Source organism: Trachypithecus francoisi, unplaced genomic scaffold (assembly GCF_009764315.1).
Source record: "Trachypithecus francoisi isolate TF-2019V2 unplaced genomic scaffold, Tfra_2.0 Lachesis_group8, whole genome shotgun sequence".
NCBI classification, from domain to species: domain Eukaryota; kingdom Metazoa; phylum Chordata; class Mammalia; order Primates; family Cercopithecidae; genus Trachypithecus; species Trachypithecus francoisi.
Genome location: NW_022681473.1, coordinates 113367996 through 113385722, shown reverse-complemented (window position 1 = coordinate 113385722; position 17727 = coordinate 113367996). Strand labels below are relative to the sequence as shown.

Sequence of the window (17727 nt, the reverse complement as noted above, 5' to 3'; positions counted from 1 at the left end):
TTACAGAAAACTTTAGTCAAGAAACTGAGCTGGGAGCCCCTCCCTCGGTGGAGGACCCCCCCCCAACCCCGGCTCCGGAACCGCCTCGGGACCACCCTTTCTCCTCCCAGGGAATTCCCACAATCCCCCTTCCCGGTCTTTGCACCGACCTGACACGACTTGTGAGTTGACGGTTGTCATGGCGATGTTGCCCTGCTGGAGCGCTGAGGCTGGGACCACAATTCCCTGGGGGTTATTGGAGACTCCAGACATGGAATTAGGGGAATTCTGCAGGAGGTCCTGGCAGTGAGGGAGGCGTGGTTTGTGACAATGTCACTGAGAGCTTAGACCCTACAGCTCCAGAGTCCTCTTCTGTCCTTTCCCCTTCCTGCCTGCCCCCCTCCCTCCTTCTAGCTCCTCCCCAGACCCAGGTCCAGAAGGCAATTCTCATGGTTTCCTAGAAAGAGTGAATAAGAGGGCTCAATTAAAAAAAAAAAAAAGAAACCCAAAAGAGTCACCCTTTTAACCATTCCATTGCCCTGAAAACCTAAGGCACAAGTTATCTGATAACCCCATGGTCTCCTCCTTGGCTATACTTTGAAATCTCCAGGAATGATGCTTGGGTTCCAATCTCAGAGTCTCATTTAATTGGTTAGGAGTGTGTCCTGGGCTCCGGGTTTTTTTTTTTCTTGATCAGATCCATCATATTCAATGGGCTCTGGGTTACTAAAAGCTCCCCAGGTGATTCCACCGTGCAGCCGGGACTGAGAAACTGGCTTCACCCGGTCGGACTGAGAAACTGGCTTCACCCGGTCGGACTGAGAAACTGGCTTCACCTGGTCGGACTGAGAAACTGGCTTCACCTGGTCGGCACCTGCTCCTCCTTCAGCCACGCTTGTCTCCTGATGCTTTCCCATCCCCCGGCTCCTCTCCACACACCTCCATCACAGGCCCATCACACTAGGCTGCACACACAGAACAGCCTCCAGTTCTCACCTTTGTATCCTTAGCACCTAGCTCAGGATACTAAAATACATGTTAAGAAAGCAAATGAAAGCTGCCCTAGCCTTCCCATAAGCTGTCTTCTAAGGGTGTCTCATAGGAGCCTCAGCCACCTATGGCACATGGCATCGATTCTGTTCTCTTCCTCAGGATCCCCACAGGATTCCACTGGAAACAGACTCCCCTCTCCCCACACTGCCAACCAGCACGGAACCCTTGCCACGTTTCTTTGCATTAGCCCAGGCAGCTAAGACATGTTTTCCCGGCCCTCTGCTCCCCTCACCATTCCCAGTTAACAGCTAAGTAAAGAAGTCCTTGGACTTGATGTGGAGCCCTCCCTGCCTTCTAGGGAGCCTGTGCTGGGAGGCTGGGTGCTTGGAGAGAATTTGTGAGGAAAGAAGAGGATGTGGGAGAGGTTAGGGTCTCTAGGTTTGGAGAAGACAAAAAAGGCAGCGAGTGAAGTGTGGGAGCCTCAGGAGGCTGGCCTGGGTCTCTTAGCTCCTCCTAGCCATGGTTCCTCATCTGAAGACAGGGCGTGAACCAGTTAACAGGTCCAGTGGCCGTTTAGGTGACATTCCCATGCTCAAATGTTGGAATCATAAGGCATGAACTGCAAGGATTTAGAGACAGGTAAATGGTCAAGGAAATAGACAAAATGGGGGAAAAAAGGAGGTCCCCAGCTTCCCAGTTTTTGTTTTAGGACTTGAAGAAGCTTGGGTCTCCAGGCTCCAGAGCAAGTCTAGGGTTTGGAGCCCAGAAATCGGTGTTCAGAGGAAACCTCGAGCCAGTGAGTGCCTACCTGTAGCAACAGACAAAGGCAAAGCGTTACAGCCCTGGGGGACAGCCATGGCGAATCTCCTCCCAGACCCTGACGACACAGAAACTGGCAGAGCCTGTCAGGAAGTGGAAGTCGGCACTGATTTATACATCTCACTCGATTCAGCTGATTAAATCCCCCTTGGCGTCTCCTCCAGAGCTGCCTTTTTTACTCTCCCGGGTTGTCTCTGGCCCAAGAGCTGGAGGAGTATTGCCTATAAATAAGCAGCGCCAGGAGGAGAGGAGCCAAGCACGCCCTCCTCCCACCCACCTGCCGCACGGGCCTCCTGGTCTGGCTTCTCTGGGTGGGCGGGGCGATGGAGGCCTTGCTTCTATTCTGAGCTCACCTCTGCTGCTGTGACCTTGGGGAACAGAGGGAGCGGCTCTTGCCTTGGCTTCCCCTTCCCGGGGCCCCATGGGAGCCTCCTAGCCCGCGAGGTTTATACTTTGAGCAGAGCTCTTGGCCTTCCCCTTCCTGCAGTTGCAGTCTAAAATGGAGTCTGCCATGCAGAAGCCTAGAAACTGGAAGAGCCCCTCAAAGCCACACATTTTCCCTCCCTGAAGTACAAATAAGGTTTAGAGATGCCCGGGACTTCCCAAGGCCACACAGCTGGTTAGCAGCCAGAGGACTAGAATACAGCTCTCCTTCACTCACAAATGCCCCCTACACAGGTTCTGAACTGCAAACGCTCCTTGAATCCTGCAGGTCAACCAATCATCATTGCAGGCAAGGTGAACAGATAAAAACAACTAAAACCCAGAAGTTCAGAAGCAGCGTGGGCACTGGAGGAAAGGCAATCATGTCACCACCCTTCCATGGGCCTCATCTCCTTATGTATATAGTGCATGTGACACCTGGACCCTCAAGGCCTGAGTTTTCAGCGATGAGACTGCTCTGAGTTTGAGTTCTTGTTCCAACATCCCAGCCTACCATTCTCATGGTATGTAAACCAGTGCCGATAATATATTTGAAGCTGAAGCAAACTCGGAAGGTAAATTTACTTTTTTTTTTTTTTGAGACAGGGTAGAGAGTCTTGCTATGTTGCCCAGGCTTGTCTCAAACTTCTGGGGTCATGTAATCCTCCCAGCTGAGCCTCCTGAGTCATTGGGATGACAGGTGTGAGCCACCACACCAGGCTTGAAGGTAAATTTAATGGGGGAGTGGGTACCTCCACGCCATTCACCTTAAAACCAGTGGAAGTGACTTCTCAATAATCCCTTGTTTGGAATCATCCATGCTAGCATGTGCCTCTTTTGGTAGGGATATTTGAGAATTTCAAACATAAAAAGTTATCCCAGACTTTCTTCATCCTCAAAAAACTATCCAACAAGGTTAGAAAAATACAAGCAAAGTCAGTAAAATAAATACAAGATGTGTCCCTTGGGATTCAACCAACACACATTGTTCCCTAGCCAAAGGCAGAGGGTGAGCCACCACCTGGATGCTTCGTCTGCTTACTCAGACCCTGGCTGCTTCTCCGCCTTGTGGCTTGGATACCCTCCATGCCAATTTACCCAGTTCGGGTAACTGAAGGCAATTTATGCATTGGATCAGAGCCTTCTCTTTCCTACCCTTCTCCCCCTTCTCTGGGTCTTTGGCTGGTAGGTGCTGAGAGGCAGCCAGAGTCTATCAGTGAAGGAATAAAATAAAAACCTTCAGAGACAGAGTCCAAGGGCAGGGCTAGGACTGGCAACGTCTTAGGTGGGGCAGGGAAGAGGAAGCAAAATTTTGGCATCCTGGAGATCTGGGGAAATGATATTCATCCCTTACATCTGTAAACATGAGCTGCTCCACAGACCAGCCTTGAGCATGCTTTTTTTTTTTTCTAGACACAGATTCTCAGAGCCACTGGATCAGACCCTCACCCATCTAGCAATCTATATTTTTAAAAACCTCCTTGTGATGGTCCCAAAGATCAGATGGGTCTGAAAACGACCCACTTGCCATACACCCTGAGTATCAGAAAGCATTCTTTCCCCACGCTATTCCATTTTAATGTCACCATCACCCATAGGGTCAGCAGGACTGACTGTCCCATTTGCCTGAAGAGAGATTGAGGCCCAGAGAGAATGGACGTGAATTCCCAGAGTCAAATAACTGTGCCTCCAGCCTAAGGCCTCTGGCTCTGAGTGCAGGACGAGTGCTCACATAGAGAGGATATGTGCTTTGGGGTCAGACAGTCTCCAATGCAAGCACAGTGCCTGGCACATTTAGCCATCCAATAATTTATTTCCCACTTCCCTTGGCTAAGGTTACTCAACTAGGGAGTGGCACAGTTGGGATTTAAAAACCTGTCCTAGAAGCAAGCCCTCAAAGCTACTTGAGTTCTTTACTTAGCAATGGAAGGAGTTCAGCTGGGGTTGCGCACGCAGGCAGAGTTGTGTAAACCTTGCTACATGCTTCCCTGTCTGAGATGTTCCCGGGCAATGGCCGAGTCCCAGGATCCTAAGCTCGTTTCTGACTAGCCCCACAACGCCACTTGGCTGCGATTTCCAGTTGAGGCTTAGTCTCTAGCACCGTAGAATGGAGACAAGGGGGCTCTGACTCTCTTTTCCGAGGAAGGAACTTCCAGAGCAGCAGTGAAAATCCCGTGGGGAGCACATGTTGGCTAAGTACACAGTATTGTTAGCTTTTTGACAGCTTCCCCTTGGGGCTCATCAGACTCCAAATCCAGGTAGATGCCACTGTGTCTAGAAGCAAACAGAGTTGCTCCCCTCTAGGCTCCTTAGCACCCGGATGGAGGTGAGAGGAGCATTTGGTACAGTTCTAGTTCCGTTTTTCAGCACCCAGGGCCTCACATCCCTGCTGGAATTGTCCAGGAACCTGGGGATGAGAGCTGGTTATCCAGCCCAAGAACTCTGTTGGTTTTGTTCTGCTAGGAACACAGCCGTGGTGTCCCCAAGCCTCTGGGAACTGCCTGAAGCCTGGGAATCAGATGAAAACCAACACGCTGGGCTCCATGGGCACCCCCCGGATGCGGCCCTACTCTTGTTCCTTGTGCGCTGTTGAAACTCAGAAGCAAAGAGCCTCTCAGGAGGGGCGGAGCAAGGCAGGGCTTTGGGTTTGGAATGGCAGAGTTTGGAAGGGTAGAGAACTGGTGCCTGTCGAGCACCATCCTCTGGGCAGCTGCAACACCCTGGAACTGCGGCCGCCACTCATTCTTTACAGACCTCAGTGGTTACCGGGGGAATTTTACTCCAAATTGCATTTGGAACAGCAGAAAGATGACTTGTTCCAAAGGAAGGCCTTACTAAGAAACGATGAGAGGCTGTGGAATGACTTGTGGAAGTGGGGGCTGCAGGGGCCCACATGAATGGACAGTGGTCTGACGTCAGCCCAGGAAGAGCTGCCCGTTCCTGTGAGCCACTGTGCTTCATTGTCAATAGGGAAAGGGCTTGAGCTGCCCTGGGAGACTCAAGGAAGACTCATTTCCACTCAAGGAAGGAATTCCTGGAAGAAACCAGAGTGGGACAAATACATGAAGGAGTGAAGGAAATAAATGACAGAAGTTTCTGTTTAAGCTGTTTTGAAATAGATGGAATTTTTATCTTACTTGGATACCTGTGAAACAAGGGAATGAACTGGATGGCCTGGCAAAGATCCTTCCAGCTGAGGATTGTAAAAGAGCCGATGCCACTTCCTAAGGATTGTGTGGGAGGGTGGGTAAGGGTGAGGCGGTGGCGGGAGTGGGGTGCCATGTGGAGCCAGACCCAGCCACCTGCCATCCTCCCCCTGGCCACTAGGGGTCTCTGCTGATCCACCGGCTCAGACCACACTCACCAAAGCCTCCCAGAAGGCCCGCGCTGGCGACTCCCCTGCCGGGGCTGGGGGCGGGTGGAGGTCGGTTCTGAATGTCTCCCTTCTGCTAGAAAGCTTGTCCTGACCTCCCCAGGGCACAGCCACAACCCGTCCTCTGGACTCTTCAAAGCCTCCCATCTGCCTTACATACTGGACACAACAGAATAGTTCTCTGTTACGCAGGCGTCGTCTTTCCCTAGCTTGGTTGCAGGCTTTCTGAGGGAAAGAGGGGTCTTTCTCTGAATGCCCCGAAACTGCTTAGCACAATGTTAATGAACTGCATGGTAGATGCTAGATACATGTGTGGTCTGACTTTGGACTAAGGCTGTGGGTGTATTCCTGTGGTGTGTGTGTGCCTGTGCAAATGTGCCTTAGGAGAGTGGAGAGGTTGTCCCTGTCCCCAGACACCCCTTCCCGGCAGCATCCCTGTTCTGGCAGAGCCAGGGCCCTGTTTTAGACCAAGAAAAGCCAGATTCCCAAACTCGGGAAAGCCAAGCACATGTAAACAAGCCACCTAATCCTGTTCTTGTTCCACTCCTGTTGGGGGCCTTGGTCTCAAGGGAAAGGCAGTTCTGGCCTGTGGGGACAAGCAGCAGCTGCTGCTCTTAAGGAACATTCCTTCTCAGGCGGGAGAAGTGCTCAGGTTTCACTAGCCTGGTGGCAAAGGCCGCCCTCTGGTCTCTGGGCTCCATGGCTGCAGGGCTGGGGGTGAGGAACCCGCAGAAGAGACAGCTTTAATGCCTGTGACAGGCAGTGTGGCTCATTTTATTCCGCTTCAGTCTAGAGATGCCCCCGTCCATCTAAGTAGTGATCTTTCCAGAGCAGATCACCCCCCTACCCCAGCTCCATCCAGTCTTCTCTGGGGTCCTGTCCTCAGGATGCTTAGCCACTGGGCAGAACCTCTAGGGTCCTGGCTGAGGTGATGGCCCCCTATCCCCTTGGCCCCCTGCCAATCTGGAAAATCCAAAATTCCTTAGAGGTCAATAGGCAAGTGCCACCCTTCCCGGGTAGGGATGTATTGATTAGCCCCCTTCCTATTCTGCTGGGAGGCACAGAGCTGCAGTCGCATCTGGCTGCTGGGCCTAGCATCTCAGAATGGCCTCAACTTTGTCCTTTTCATTTTCCTACTTCCAGTCTACTAGCAAATCCAAATTCTTGCTTCCTAGCAATTGGCTTCTTCCTCCGTAGTCCTTAACCCCCTGACCAATAGCTAGGTAGGGTCATCCCTCCCCACCTAGGTCCCAGGACCCCTGATTCTTCTCCCCATGTGTCACAAAAACATATCCCCATGTAGCAAGAAGAACATTGGCTCTGGAGTGGCCCATCCCAGACTCCACCACTTGCTAGGGGTGTGACTTTGAGCCAGGCTCTTCACTTCTGTCAGATTCTCTTTCCTTGGATGTAAAATGGAGAAAATCATGTGTACCTTGCAGCCTGTCATGGAGAGTAAATTAGATAATCTGTGGAAAGCACCTAGAACACACCGTGTTTGAGACAGAGGGGAGCTTAATAAATGTTCACTGGCTCCCCTCCTTCTGCCAGCTCTTCTTGGACCAATACAAGATGTGGCTACTCAGTTGACTTGTCTCCAGCCTACATTCTCCACTACGTGTAAAGTCTTTAGCAGTCAGCCACCGCTATCAGCCCCAGAACAGAACTCCCACACGTTTGACTTCAAGGTACTCCATCATTACACTTGGAGACCTGGGACTGTGTCGCATCCATTTTTATATCCCCAGAACTCAGCAGGCTCCAGAGGTGCCTGGATGGATGCAGGATGCGTGAATGAATGAGCCCCTCCACCCCATCTCTTCTCTAGGGATTCTGATTGGCTCTCTTTGTTCCTCGCCTTCTTCCAGGCTTCTTGCTACACTGGAAACACTCACCTGTATAAAGGCTGCCAAATAGGCTACCAACTCTCGCCAGGCCTGCCTGAAATGCCATCTCCCCCAGGAAGCCCTCCCAAGGCCAATGAATCTGTAACTTCTCCAAAAATAATGGGCGAAATCCTCCTGTTGGCCTCTCCACTCTGTACTGAGGTTTGTTTATCCTATTGTGGAGCAGGACCAAAGTGGCCATGAAGGTGTGAGGGCTGAGTCTGGGACTTGGTCCCTCTCTGAGGAAGGATGAAGGGTGCTGAGTAGAGACTGGGGCAACCTCAAGCCACACGTGTGCATCGCCCAATCCAGAATCCCTGCTTGCAGCTCCTCTCCCCATCTCTTCGGCTGCTCCTTTCCTCTATACTCTTGACCCTGAGCATTTCAAGGCTGACGTGATTTATCTAGATCCTCATTGCGACTCATGGCTGTCTCCACTGAGACTGGGAGCTCCTCTTGGACAAGGGCTTGTGTCTGTTCTTACAGGACCTAGCACAGTGCATACAGTGAGTGCCCCCCAAATGCTTGGCGATTGAATGAGAACCATGATTCAATCCAATTTGCCTGGAATAGAGCTGAGGCTTAAATCTCCACAGAGAAAAAAGGATGAATTTCAGGTCAAACTATTACTTGAGTGAGGCGGGAGTTAAGGTCTCTCTGGTGGAATAGTTCTGTTTGCACCCTCTAGGAAGGGCAGGAGAACCCAGAGTCAGGTCTAGAACCAGTCTCCTTACAGAGGATGCTGCCCTGACAAGAAGTCTGGGCTCTGAGGAGTAGGAAGCCTGTGTGTCACTGGGTGCCTGCAGCACAGGATGGGTTCCTAGGGTGGGGGAAATCTAGCTGTGGTCCAGGTCTTTGAAAGCCTGCTTTAGTCCCTTGCTTGGTAGGAAAGTCTCCCTTACTTCCCACCTCCACTCCGACCAGCAGAGAAGACTCACACAGAGAAATAGAAGGCCAGGCAGGAAAACACTCAACCCATCCATGTAGATGAAGGACACAGCATAGCATCTGGGAGTGGAGGTACCAAGTTGAAAACAAAAATGTCTCCCACTTTGCAACACAAGGCTGGATGATTAGCACACAGGGAAAACCATGAGCCAGCAGTTTGCAACAAAGCTGGCAGGCGGCTGGAATGTTGATCCAGAGGATCATGTTCCAGAGGGGAGATACCCCTCCCCAGGCCAGGCTGATGCTCAGTGAGGCTATTTCAGGCCAGGGGGATTAAGGGTGAACCATGACGAATGCATGTGCCCGTGTGTGTGTGCGCGCGCGCACACACACACACACTCACTCACACACACACACAAGCTCCTTTTCTCTCTCCTCTCCCACAAAGGCTCCTGTGTCTTGAACCCAAGACCTGCATCCTATACTGAAAGTCTCTGGTCCCTGATTCTTAGCAACCCTGGGCCTCTCCTTCCTGGGAGAGCCCATGCAAGCCCCCGCCCCTACCTTAGTGCGACAATGACAGGGGCCTGTCCTGGGAAGGCTTAAGAGATGTGTGAGTGTGCAGGCGGGCCGAGGGATGGCCAGAGAAGGCAGGAGAGCAGGTTAGGAAGCTCCCGCCATAGTCTATGTGCAATTACCATATTTACCCCTGAAGCCTGAGCAAAGCAGGCAGTGGCAGTCAGAGAAAATGCAGGGGCAAGTTTGAGTAATACAATAGGAGCAGCACATAGCACATCCTACTGACTTTCCCGCCTCCTCGTACCCTGGCTGCATACTGAGCCACATCCACTGTCCTTTCACTTGCTCTCACTCTTGCTGCTGTTCCCCTCTCCCTCCGTCCTTCTCAGTATCGTCTCCCTTTTCCTGCGTTTGTGTGTCTTCCTGTCTCTCTGTTGCTCTTTTCCTCCAATTCTTCAGCTTGTCTCTACCTCCCTCCTGAATGTTGACCCTGCATATCTGGCTTTCTTTCCCTTTATTTTTCTTCCTATTTCTCCTTTCCTCCTTTGGCTTCCCCTTGCCTCTGGCCCCCCAACTTTCTCTCTCTCATTCCATTATTTATTTCAGTAAATACTTCCTGGCCATCTGTCTGGCACAAGACCTTGTGGTAGCCACTGCTGGGGTTACAGGGAGAGTACACTAGGACTCTGAAGGGATGAGTCTATTTCAAGAGACTGTCAGTAGGCAGAGGGCTGGGAATGGCTGTTTTTGGTCTATAATAAGGTGATTTGGCGATTTCAAACATGTAAAATACTGTCTCTGCTCAAAAAGTGTTATCTAGGATAGGAAAATGAGATGAACACAAGCATCTATAATATAAAGTCACAGTGACTTTTGCCGTATCGATGGCTCAGCAAGCTGCCGCAGTTAGTAGAGTGCAGGAAGCGTCCATTCTGGATGGGGCATCAGGGAGGCCTCCTGGGTGAGCAGCCTTGTTCCTACCCATGGGGAAGAAGCTGGGTTTGGTTGTGCAGAGATGATGGGGTTGGGGGGGAGGTGTCACCCAAACAGACAGGCATGGAATGACGGTTACAGTACCTCGAGCAGTCAGACTGGCCCAGCCAGGAAGGCTGAAGCCAGACCTAGGAGGGCCTTGAATGTCAGGTGAACAGAAGTGAAGGCCCTCCCTCCCACGCCCAGGGGCATGGCAAGCAGGGTTTCTGAGCAGGCCAATGACATGAGCAAAGTTAGAAAGATGAATCCAGCAGTAGAGGCTTAAGAGATGCGTGGGTGTGCAGGTGGGCTGAGGGAGGGCCAGGAGAGCAGGTTAGGAAGCTCCTGCCGTAGCCTATGTGTAATCACCGTATTTACCCCTGAAGCCTGCACAAAGCAGGCCGTGGCAGTCACAGAAAACGCAGGGACGAGTTTGAGTAACACCAAGTAGGAATCCCTCACTAAGCGTCTTTTCTTTCTCAGTGCCTCGCATCCCCCACCCCCCATCACCCAATTGTCTGATTCCTCTTTCCCAGCTGATCAATGGCCCTTCTGCCGTGGCTACCCCGGGGCCAGCTTCACTTCCAGGCAGAGATCTGATGCGTCCAGTGATAGGAATCAAAATTCTTTCCCCTTTCCTCAAAGCTCAGAAGGCTGAGTGCTGAGATTCCCCAGGGGGACTGATTTTTGCAGGGGGCGGCATCTCTGAGACCTTCACCATCCAGAGCCCACGTTATCCTTTTCTGCAAACCCCACTTCTCCAGTGACCCTGTTTCTGCAGACTGACTTGTCAGTCTCAGACCTCCAACCCTGCGGGGGTTGAGGTGGCTGCTAAGCCCTCTGCCCCTCCTTCCTTCCCCCACTACCCTGGTGCACCCCCAGCTCCAGAGCCCGAGGTGGAGTTGGAGGGCCCAAGAGGGGAAATCCAGTGCCTCTCCAAGGACCTGATTATTTCCAAAGACTTGTGCTAATTTTCTGATATGATCCTCACATCTCTGTGAGGCACTAAATCCTCATTACTTTTCCTGACCGATGCATTCTAATTAGATCAACACTTAAAAAAAATTCACAATAGCCACAGGATGGCTTTCCATCTCATTAACTCCTCACTTATTATTTTCATGAAAATTACTGATAAAAATGTGCATCTCCATTTGGCGAGGCCTCACAGCCTCCTCAGCTCCTATCTTGCATCTCTCCCATCACCGGGACTGCGCAGCGTCACCATGGTAACCCACAATAATAGAAACTAATAAATTACAAACGAGATGCTCGTTGAGCAATTATTGTCCTCTTTTATGCAAGTTTCTTGCTAATTTTGATCATAAGGGAAAGTACAATAAGACTCTGAAGGAATGAGTCTATTTCAAGAGAATATTAGCAGGCAGAAGCCTGGGTGGGTGTTTTTAGATCTGTAATAAAGTGACTTGGTGATTTCAAGCAAGAGGAAGAGGAAGTAAACTTCTTGCCCTATGTCCTGGGCAGTACTCACTACCGAGTCTCACAAAGAGCCCACTGGGGTGGGTTGGATGTGATACCGAGTGTATCTTTTGTGCTCGTTTTCAAGATGTGCAAAACGAGGCTGGCCTTCTAGAAGCAGCCTGTCCCCTCCCCTGACTCTACCAATCTGGGGAGACAGAGTACATGGGTGGTTCCTTAGGGGTTTAGGGACAAAAATGTCACAGTCTTTCTTTGGGACTACTTCCAGCACCTCTCGGCACTCACTTCTAGAAAGTTTACCTGCATCCCCATGCCTGACTGTTTAATGAGAAGAGGCTACGGAGGACTCCTTGGGGACTCTCCAGGTGTCTTCCAGGACTCGGGAGCTCAGTGGGAGGGAAACAAAGTCTCAAGCCTGTGGCTTACGCAGATGCCCATGAGTTGGGGGGGAAGGTATTGCCAGGCAGCTTTCTTGGTGTGTAGGTTTGGGGAAAATATTCTGCCCTGGAGGGGAAAGCCCGTTCTTGCCCAAAGTGTGTAGTCAGCATTTCTGCCTTTCCCAGGTCTCAGGAAGGAGGTGGCAGGGGAACCTGGGAACAGGGTGGTTTGAGGTAACATTGACCATGGCCCTGAACCTTAGGGGGACAGAGATGCCAGAGTAGCGTGAATGCCTGGAGAATGATTAGGGAGCAGCAGGCCCATGGGAAGCTGGCTTCACCCATTAGGTGGGCAGGATTCAGGGAATGACTGCTTTCCCCAAATACCCGTTCCCAGAAATGCAGATGGCTCAGCAAGCCACAGCCTCTTAAGAAGCTTGTGGGGCTGGGATGTCTGAGCCCAGTCCCAGCTCATCCTCCAGGAGAGTTTCCATCTCCTTAGCTCTGGTGCTCATTCTGGGGGATACCTTGGGCCAAGAAGCCAGGAATGACTTTGGCTCCCTCTCTGATTCGGTCATTTTCAAGGGAATACTAATGCCCTGGCAGGGCAGAGTGTGTGTAAAAAAAGGGATTGGGTGTCCTGATGGATATGAAGAGGAATGCATCAGAGGAGGGCCCTCGTGACAAAGGATCCAGTGAGTCTAACCCAATGAAGATCACCAGGGGACCTTCCTCCACGCCTGGCTCCAGAGCTGGGCTTAGGAGCCTGGCTTAAGAGATGGGACCCAGCTCTGCGTGTTACCTGTGAGTGAAGGTTGATGGAGGGCTGGTTGGGGGAGTAGGGCCCCCCTAGGTCATTCCTGAGCAGGTTATCGCTGTGCATCTTGGTTTTGAGGCAGGTGATATAACGGTTACAAAAGTCCTTGCAGAGTTCATTGACTTTCTCCAGCTCTAGCAGGTGGATTCTCAGGACCTGGATTGCCTTCACCATCTGTGGAGAGGGAGAAGAGGTGAGCCCAGGTATTTGCATCCCATTCCCCTCACTGCCTGGACCCCCAGCCCCCACTACCCCAGGGGAGGGGAGCCCATCCCTGCCCTAGCTCATGCTTCCTACACTTGATTTTGGCCAAAAGGCCCAGAAGCGGTAGGCAGTGCCTTCTCATCCCCATGACTTCAGTTCTAGTGATGGCTCTCTGTTGACTATTTCTTTGCTCTGAGCCCTCTGTTATCACAGCTGTTCTTGAGGCAGTTGTGGTATTCTGAGAAAGGCACTGGCCTTAGTGATGGAAGGCCAGGTCCAAGCCCCGGGCCTGTCATTTACTATCTGTGTGACCTTGGGCAAGTTAATTAAGCTCTCTATGCCTTAGTGTCTAACAAATGGGGATAATTATATTCTCCCTGACAACTTTACAGGTTTGTTGTGAGTGTTGTATGAGGGCGTATACTTGGTAGCACATTGTGAGGTGTGAAGGACCAGGCAAGCATGAGGAAGACGAAGATCAGAATTTCTTATAAGTGCCCCTAGAGCTCAGGGACTGTCTATTCTTAAACATGCATTCTGACTGCCTCATGGGATACCCGTTACCTTGTGGACGCTCTGTGGATACTTGCTGATGGACTGAATAATCCAACATGACTTAGCTGGGCACCAGCTACCTCACTGTCTGTTGTGGCCTTTTCCATGCCCTTTGGATTGCTGTACAAGAGCCTGCTGCCTCTTCAAATGGACATTCCTAACCTTTTCATGGCAAGAAGCTATTTGAAGCTTTGCTCTTTACTGCTGTTATTATCATAAAAAGAAAATACTATGGAAGGTATGGAAGGCAGGGTGAAAAAACCTGTCTTTGATCCAATCACCCTAAAGAATGATGATTTTTTTCCCACACACATATATTTTAACAAAGTTTCAATAACCTTGTGCATGCAATTTTGTTGTTTTTTCCCCCTAGTTTAGCAAATCTATTTTTTTAAGTGCCAGAATTGTCTTCTCTATCCTTTCTTCTAGACTATGAGCTTTGAGAAGGCAGGGATGATGTCTAATTTGCTCACCATGTTATCTTCAGCACCAACACATATGGATATAGAGTAAACATTTGCTGAATGGGTGAAAGTTATTGAGTAAATATATTTTTAAATGTTGCATATTATTTCATGCGTGTTCCATACTTAACCAGTCCCCTATTGTTAGGTATTTAGATTACTTCCAATTTTTCAATTTCATAAAAAATGTTATAGTGAATATTTTCTAAGCTTATAGCTTTTTTTTTTAAATGTTCCTGCATTATTTTTTAGGATGAATTCCCAGAAGTGACAGGAAAAAAAGCTATGCACATTCTTATGGATTATGATAAATATTGCCAAATTGCTTTTCAACAGGGGGTTGTTCAAATGGTGCTAGAACAATTAGACATCCATATGCGAAAAAACTGAATCTTGATTTAAACCTCATACCTTAGATAAGATTAACTCAAAATGGATCAAAGATATAAATGTAAGATATAAAACTATAAACCTCTTTAAAAAAACCGGAAAAAATCTTCAGGATCTAGGCTGAGGCAAAGAGATCTTAGAGTTGACACCAAAAGCATGATCCAGGCCGGGCACAGTGGCTCATGCCTGTAATCCCAGCACTTTGGGACGCCGAGGCAGGTGGATCACTTGTGGTCAGGAGTTCGAGACCAGCCTGGCCAACATGGTGAAACCGCAAATCTACTAAAAATACAAAAATTAGCCAGTGGTGGTTTTGCATGCCTGAAGTCCCAGCTACTTGGGAGGCTGAGGCAGGAGAATCGCTTGAACCCAGGAGGTGGAGGTTACAGTGAGCCAAGATCGAGCCACTGCACTCCAGCCTGGGCAACAGAGCGCAAATCCATCTCAAAAAAAAAAAAAAAAAAAAAAAAAAAAGATGATCCAGTGAGGAACCGGACCCTGTTAAAATTAAAAATGTTTACTCCTCAAAAGACCCTGTGAAGAAGATGAAAAGACTACATACTGGAGGAGAATATTTGCAAACCAAATATCTGACAAAGGACTTGTATCTGGGATATATAAAGAACTCTCAAAACAAAACAGTAAAATAACAAGCAACCCAATTAGAACATGGTCATAAGACATGATACATTTCACTGAAGAGGATATACAGATGGCAAATAAGCACATGAAAAGATATTCAATGTCATTAGTCACTAGGGAAATGCAAGTTAAAACCACAATGAGATATCACTACACACCTATTGGCATGGTTAAAATAAAAAAAAAAAATATGACAACACCAAATGCTGGCGAGGAACTGGAGACTAGAACACTCAGACATTGCTGGTGAGAGTGTAAAATGGTACAACCACTCTGGAAAACAGTACGACAATTTCTTACAAAACTAAATATGTGCGTACCATGTAACCCAGCAATTGTACTCTTGGGCATTTATCCCAGAGAAATAAAAACATATGTTCTACAAAAACCTGTATGCAAATTGTTCAAAGCAGCTTTACTTCTAATAGTCAAAAATTGGAAACAACCCAAATGTACTTCAACGGGTGAATGGATAAAGAAACTGTAATTCATCCATATCATGGAATATAACTCAGCAATAAAAAAGAACGAACTATTGATATGCCCAACAATGTGGATAGATTGCAAGGAAATTTTGCTGAGAGACAAAAGCCAGTCTCAAAGGATTATATACTATATGATGCCATTATGTAACATTTTTGAAATGACAAAATTATAGAGATGGAAGACAGATTAGTGGTTGACAGCGGTGGAGTGGAGGAGGGAGGGAGGAACTGTTCTGTACCTTACTATAACAATGTTTATGTGGAACTAATTACATGTACACACACCCACACACACACACACGAGGGCATGTAAAACTGGTGAAATCCGAATACAGTTGGTGGATTGTTCCTGGCTGTGAAATTGTGCTATGGTTATACAAGATGTGAATCAGGAGCTCTCTGTGTGAATTCTTATAACTGCATGTGAATCTACATTTATATCAAAATTAAAAGAAAAAAATGCGGGGGAAGGTGATGCTTATTGCTTTTCCAGATCCATTTATGCTGACGCAAGCAATATATGGGATCTCTATTTAATCCCACCCTCCTAGCTTTTGGCTAGCTCCTGGACGCCTAGAGGAGAGTTTGGACAATATAAAAAGGAATGGAAACAAGGAAGGAAATCTCTCCCAGAGAACTGTGACTGTGAGGTGTGTGTAGAGCAGTGTGGCTTGAAGCCAGCGTTACACCCTTCTCTGTGCCTTATCGGCATTTCAAGTGGGGAGCCCACATTCCCTGGGCTGGGCCTGTGGCTTGTCTGATGAGCAGGGATTGTGCTCAACTAATTAAAGGTTTTTGGAGTACTAAATTAGACCAAGTGTCACTCAAAGACAGAAAGCAGTGATTGTGTGTTGTCATGCAGGGCTCAGTCACAGGGTCTCCTCCTAAGAAGTGCCACCTCCGTGAGGCTGAGACTGAGGGAGACTGAGCCATCCTAAGCAAAGAGGAGAATGGTGACTTTAGAATGGATCATTTGCACCCCAAAGTGGAGTTAGGCACTTAATAAAGATTTATTCTTGCCTAATGTTCTACTTGACTTTGGCCATGAACACCTTGGTCTATGTCTCTCAGTCTAATGACCACAGGATAACCTACTTAACAGATATGTGTTGCTGGATTGATAATAATACCCAAACGTTTCTTATTCATCCTATGTCTCAGGCAATGTGGTAAGCCCATTCCAGGCCTTATTTATTCCACACAACCATCTCATTAAGTAGTTACCGTTATTGCTCATATTTTGCATTTGAAGAAAATAAAATCCAAAAATAGTATGTTTCCATGCTTAGAGTCACACAACTGGTGAGCGATATGAAGCCAGGTTGCCCCACCCCTGACCTGTGTGCCTTGTCTTTCAAGACGGACTCTCAGGATTATGTAGGTAGAGGAAGTGACAATGTAAAGGGTACATAGTTTGGGAGAAAGTGGCTCAGTGACAGCAAGTATGGGGTTCTAGGAAGCCAAATAGCTTTTGAGACATTAAAGTTTAGGATTTCCAGAATCTTCCTGGTAATGTGCCTTTTCTCGACGGCTCTGATCTCCCATCTCTCACTCTTGGCACAGCCCCCTGGGGTCGGAACACCTCACCAACACAGGTGCCTGCTTCTCCATGTGCACATGGAGAGGGCTGGACTGTCAGGTCCCTTACGTTTTCTGACTCTCTGAACATTACCAGGACTTCTGCTCTCAATTCATGCCTGATGGTGTTAGAATGAACCCCCCACGATGACCTGGACCAGCCTCTAGGTGGCTGCACCATCCAAACTCACCAGGACACAGGCTGCATCTTCTCCTCTAGCCTCTCCCGGTCCCTGGGAGATGACCTTATTGCCTCGGACCATCTCCATATTCTCTTAATCTGCTGATTAAGAAGCTTTTCCTTATATTCAATCAAAATCTCTCCCGCCTTAATGTAAAGTGCCTTCTGTAGGTGCCAAGAACATCAAGGAACTTCTAGGACCTCTATCAACACCACTTCTTTTAATTTTATTTTATTCATTGAACAAGTATTGAGTCTTACTATATGCCACGTATTAGACCAGCCAACTGACTTGAACAAGTTGTTCAATTAACTTTCTCTCTTTTTTTTTTTTTGAGCCGGAGTCTCACTCTGTCGCCCAGGCCGGAGTGCAGTGGCATGAACTTGGCTCACTGCAAGCTCCACCTCCTGGTTCACGCCATTCTCCTGCCTCAGCGTCCTGAGTAGCTGGGACTACAGGTGCCCGCCACCACACCTGGCTAATTTTTTTTTTTTTTTTGTATTTTTAGTAGATACGGGGTTTCACCATGTTAGCCAGGATAGTCTTGATCTCCTGACTTCCTGATCCGCCTGTCTCGGCCTCCCAAAGTGCTGGGATTACAGGCGTGAGCCACCGCGCCCGGCCTTTCTCTTCTCTAGACAAAAACAATCGTCATTCCTTAAACCTTTCTTCTCTTTCCCTTCCTCCCTTCTTTCTTTCCTCCCTCCCTTATTTCCTTTTCTTTTTTCCTTCTTTCTCACA

General features: G+C 48.8%; 1 protein-coding gene across 5 annotated transcripts in view; it reads right to left on the bottom strand.

Annotated features, from left to right (window-relative positions):
* The window catches only part of PKNOX2 (PBX/knotted 1 homeobox 2), a 272502-nt gene that overhangs the window by 23603 nt on the left and 231172 nt on the right, over positions 1-17727 (bottom strand). For all 5 annotated transcript variants that reach the window (XM_033204400.1, XM_033204404.1, XM_033204403.1 and 2 more), the window contains 2 exons: positions 12472-12660; positions 150-279 (listed from right to left, as the gene is read on the bottom strand). In XM_033204400.1, coding sequence (XP_033060291.1) covers positions 150-279; positions 12472-12660 — 319 coding nt within the window. The remainder of the gene's footprint in view (positions 1-149; positions 280-12471; positions 12661-17727) is intronic.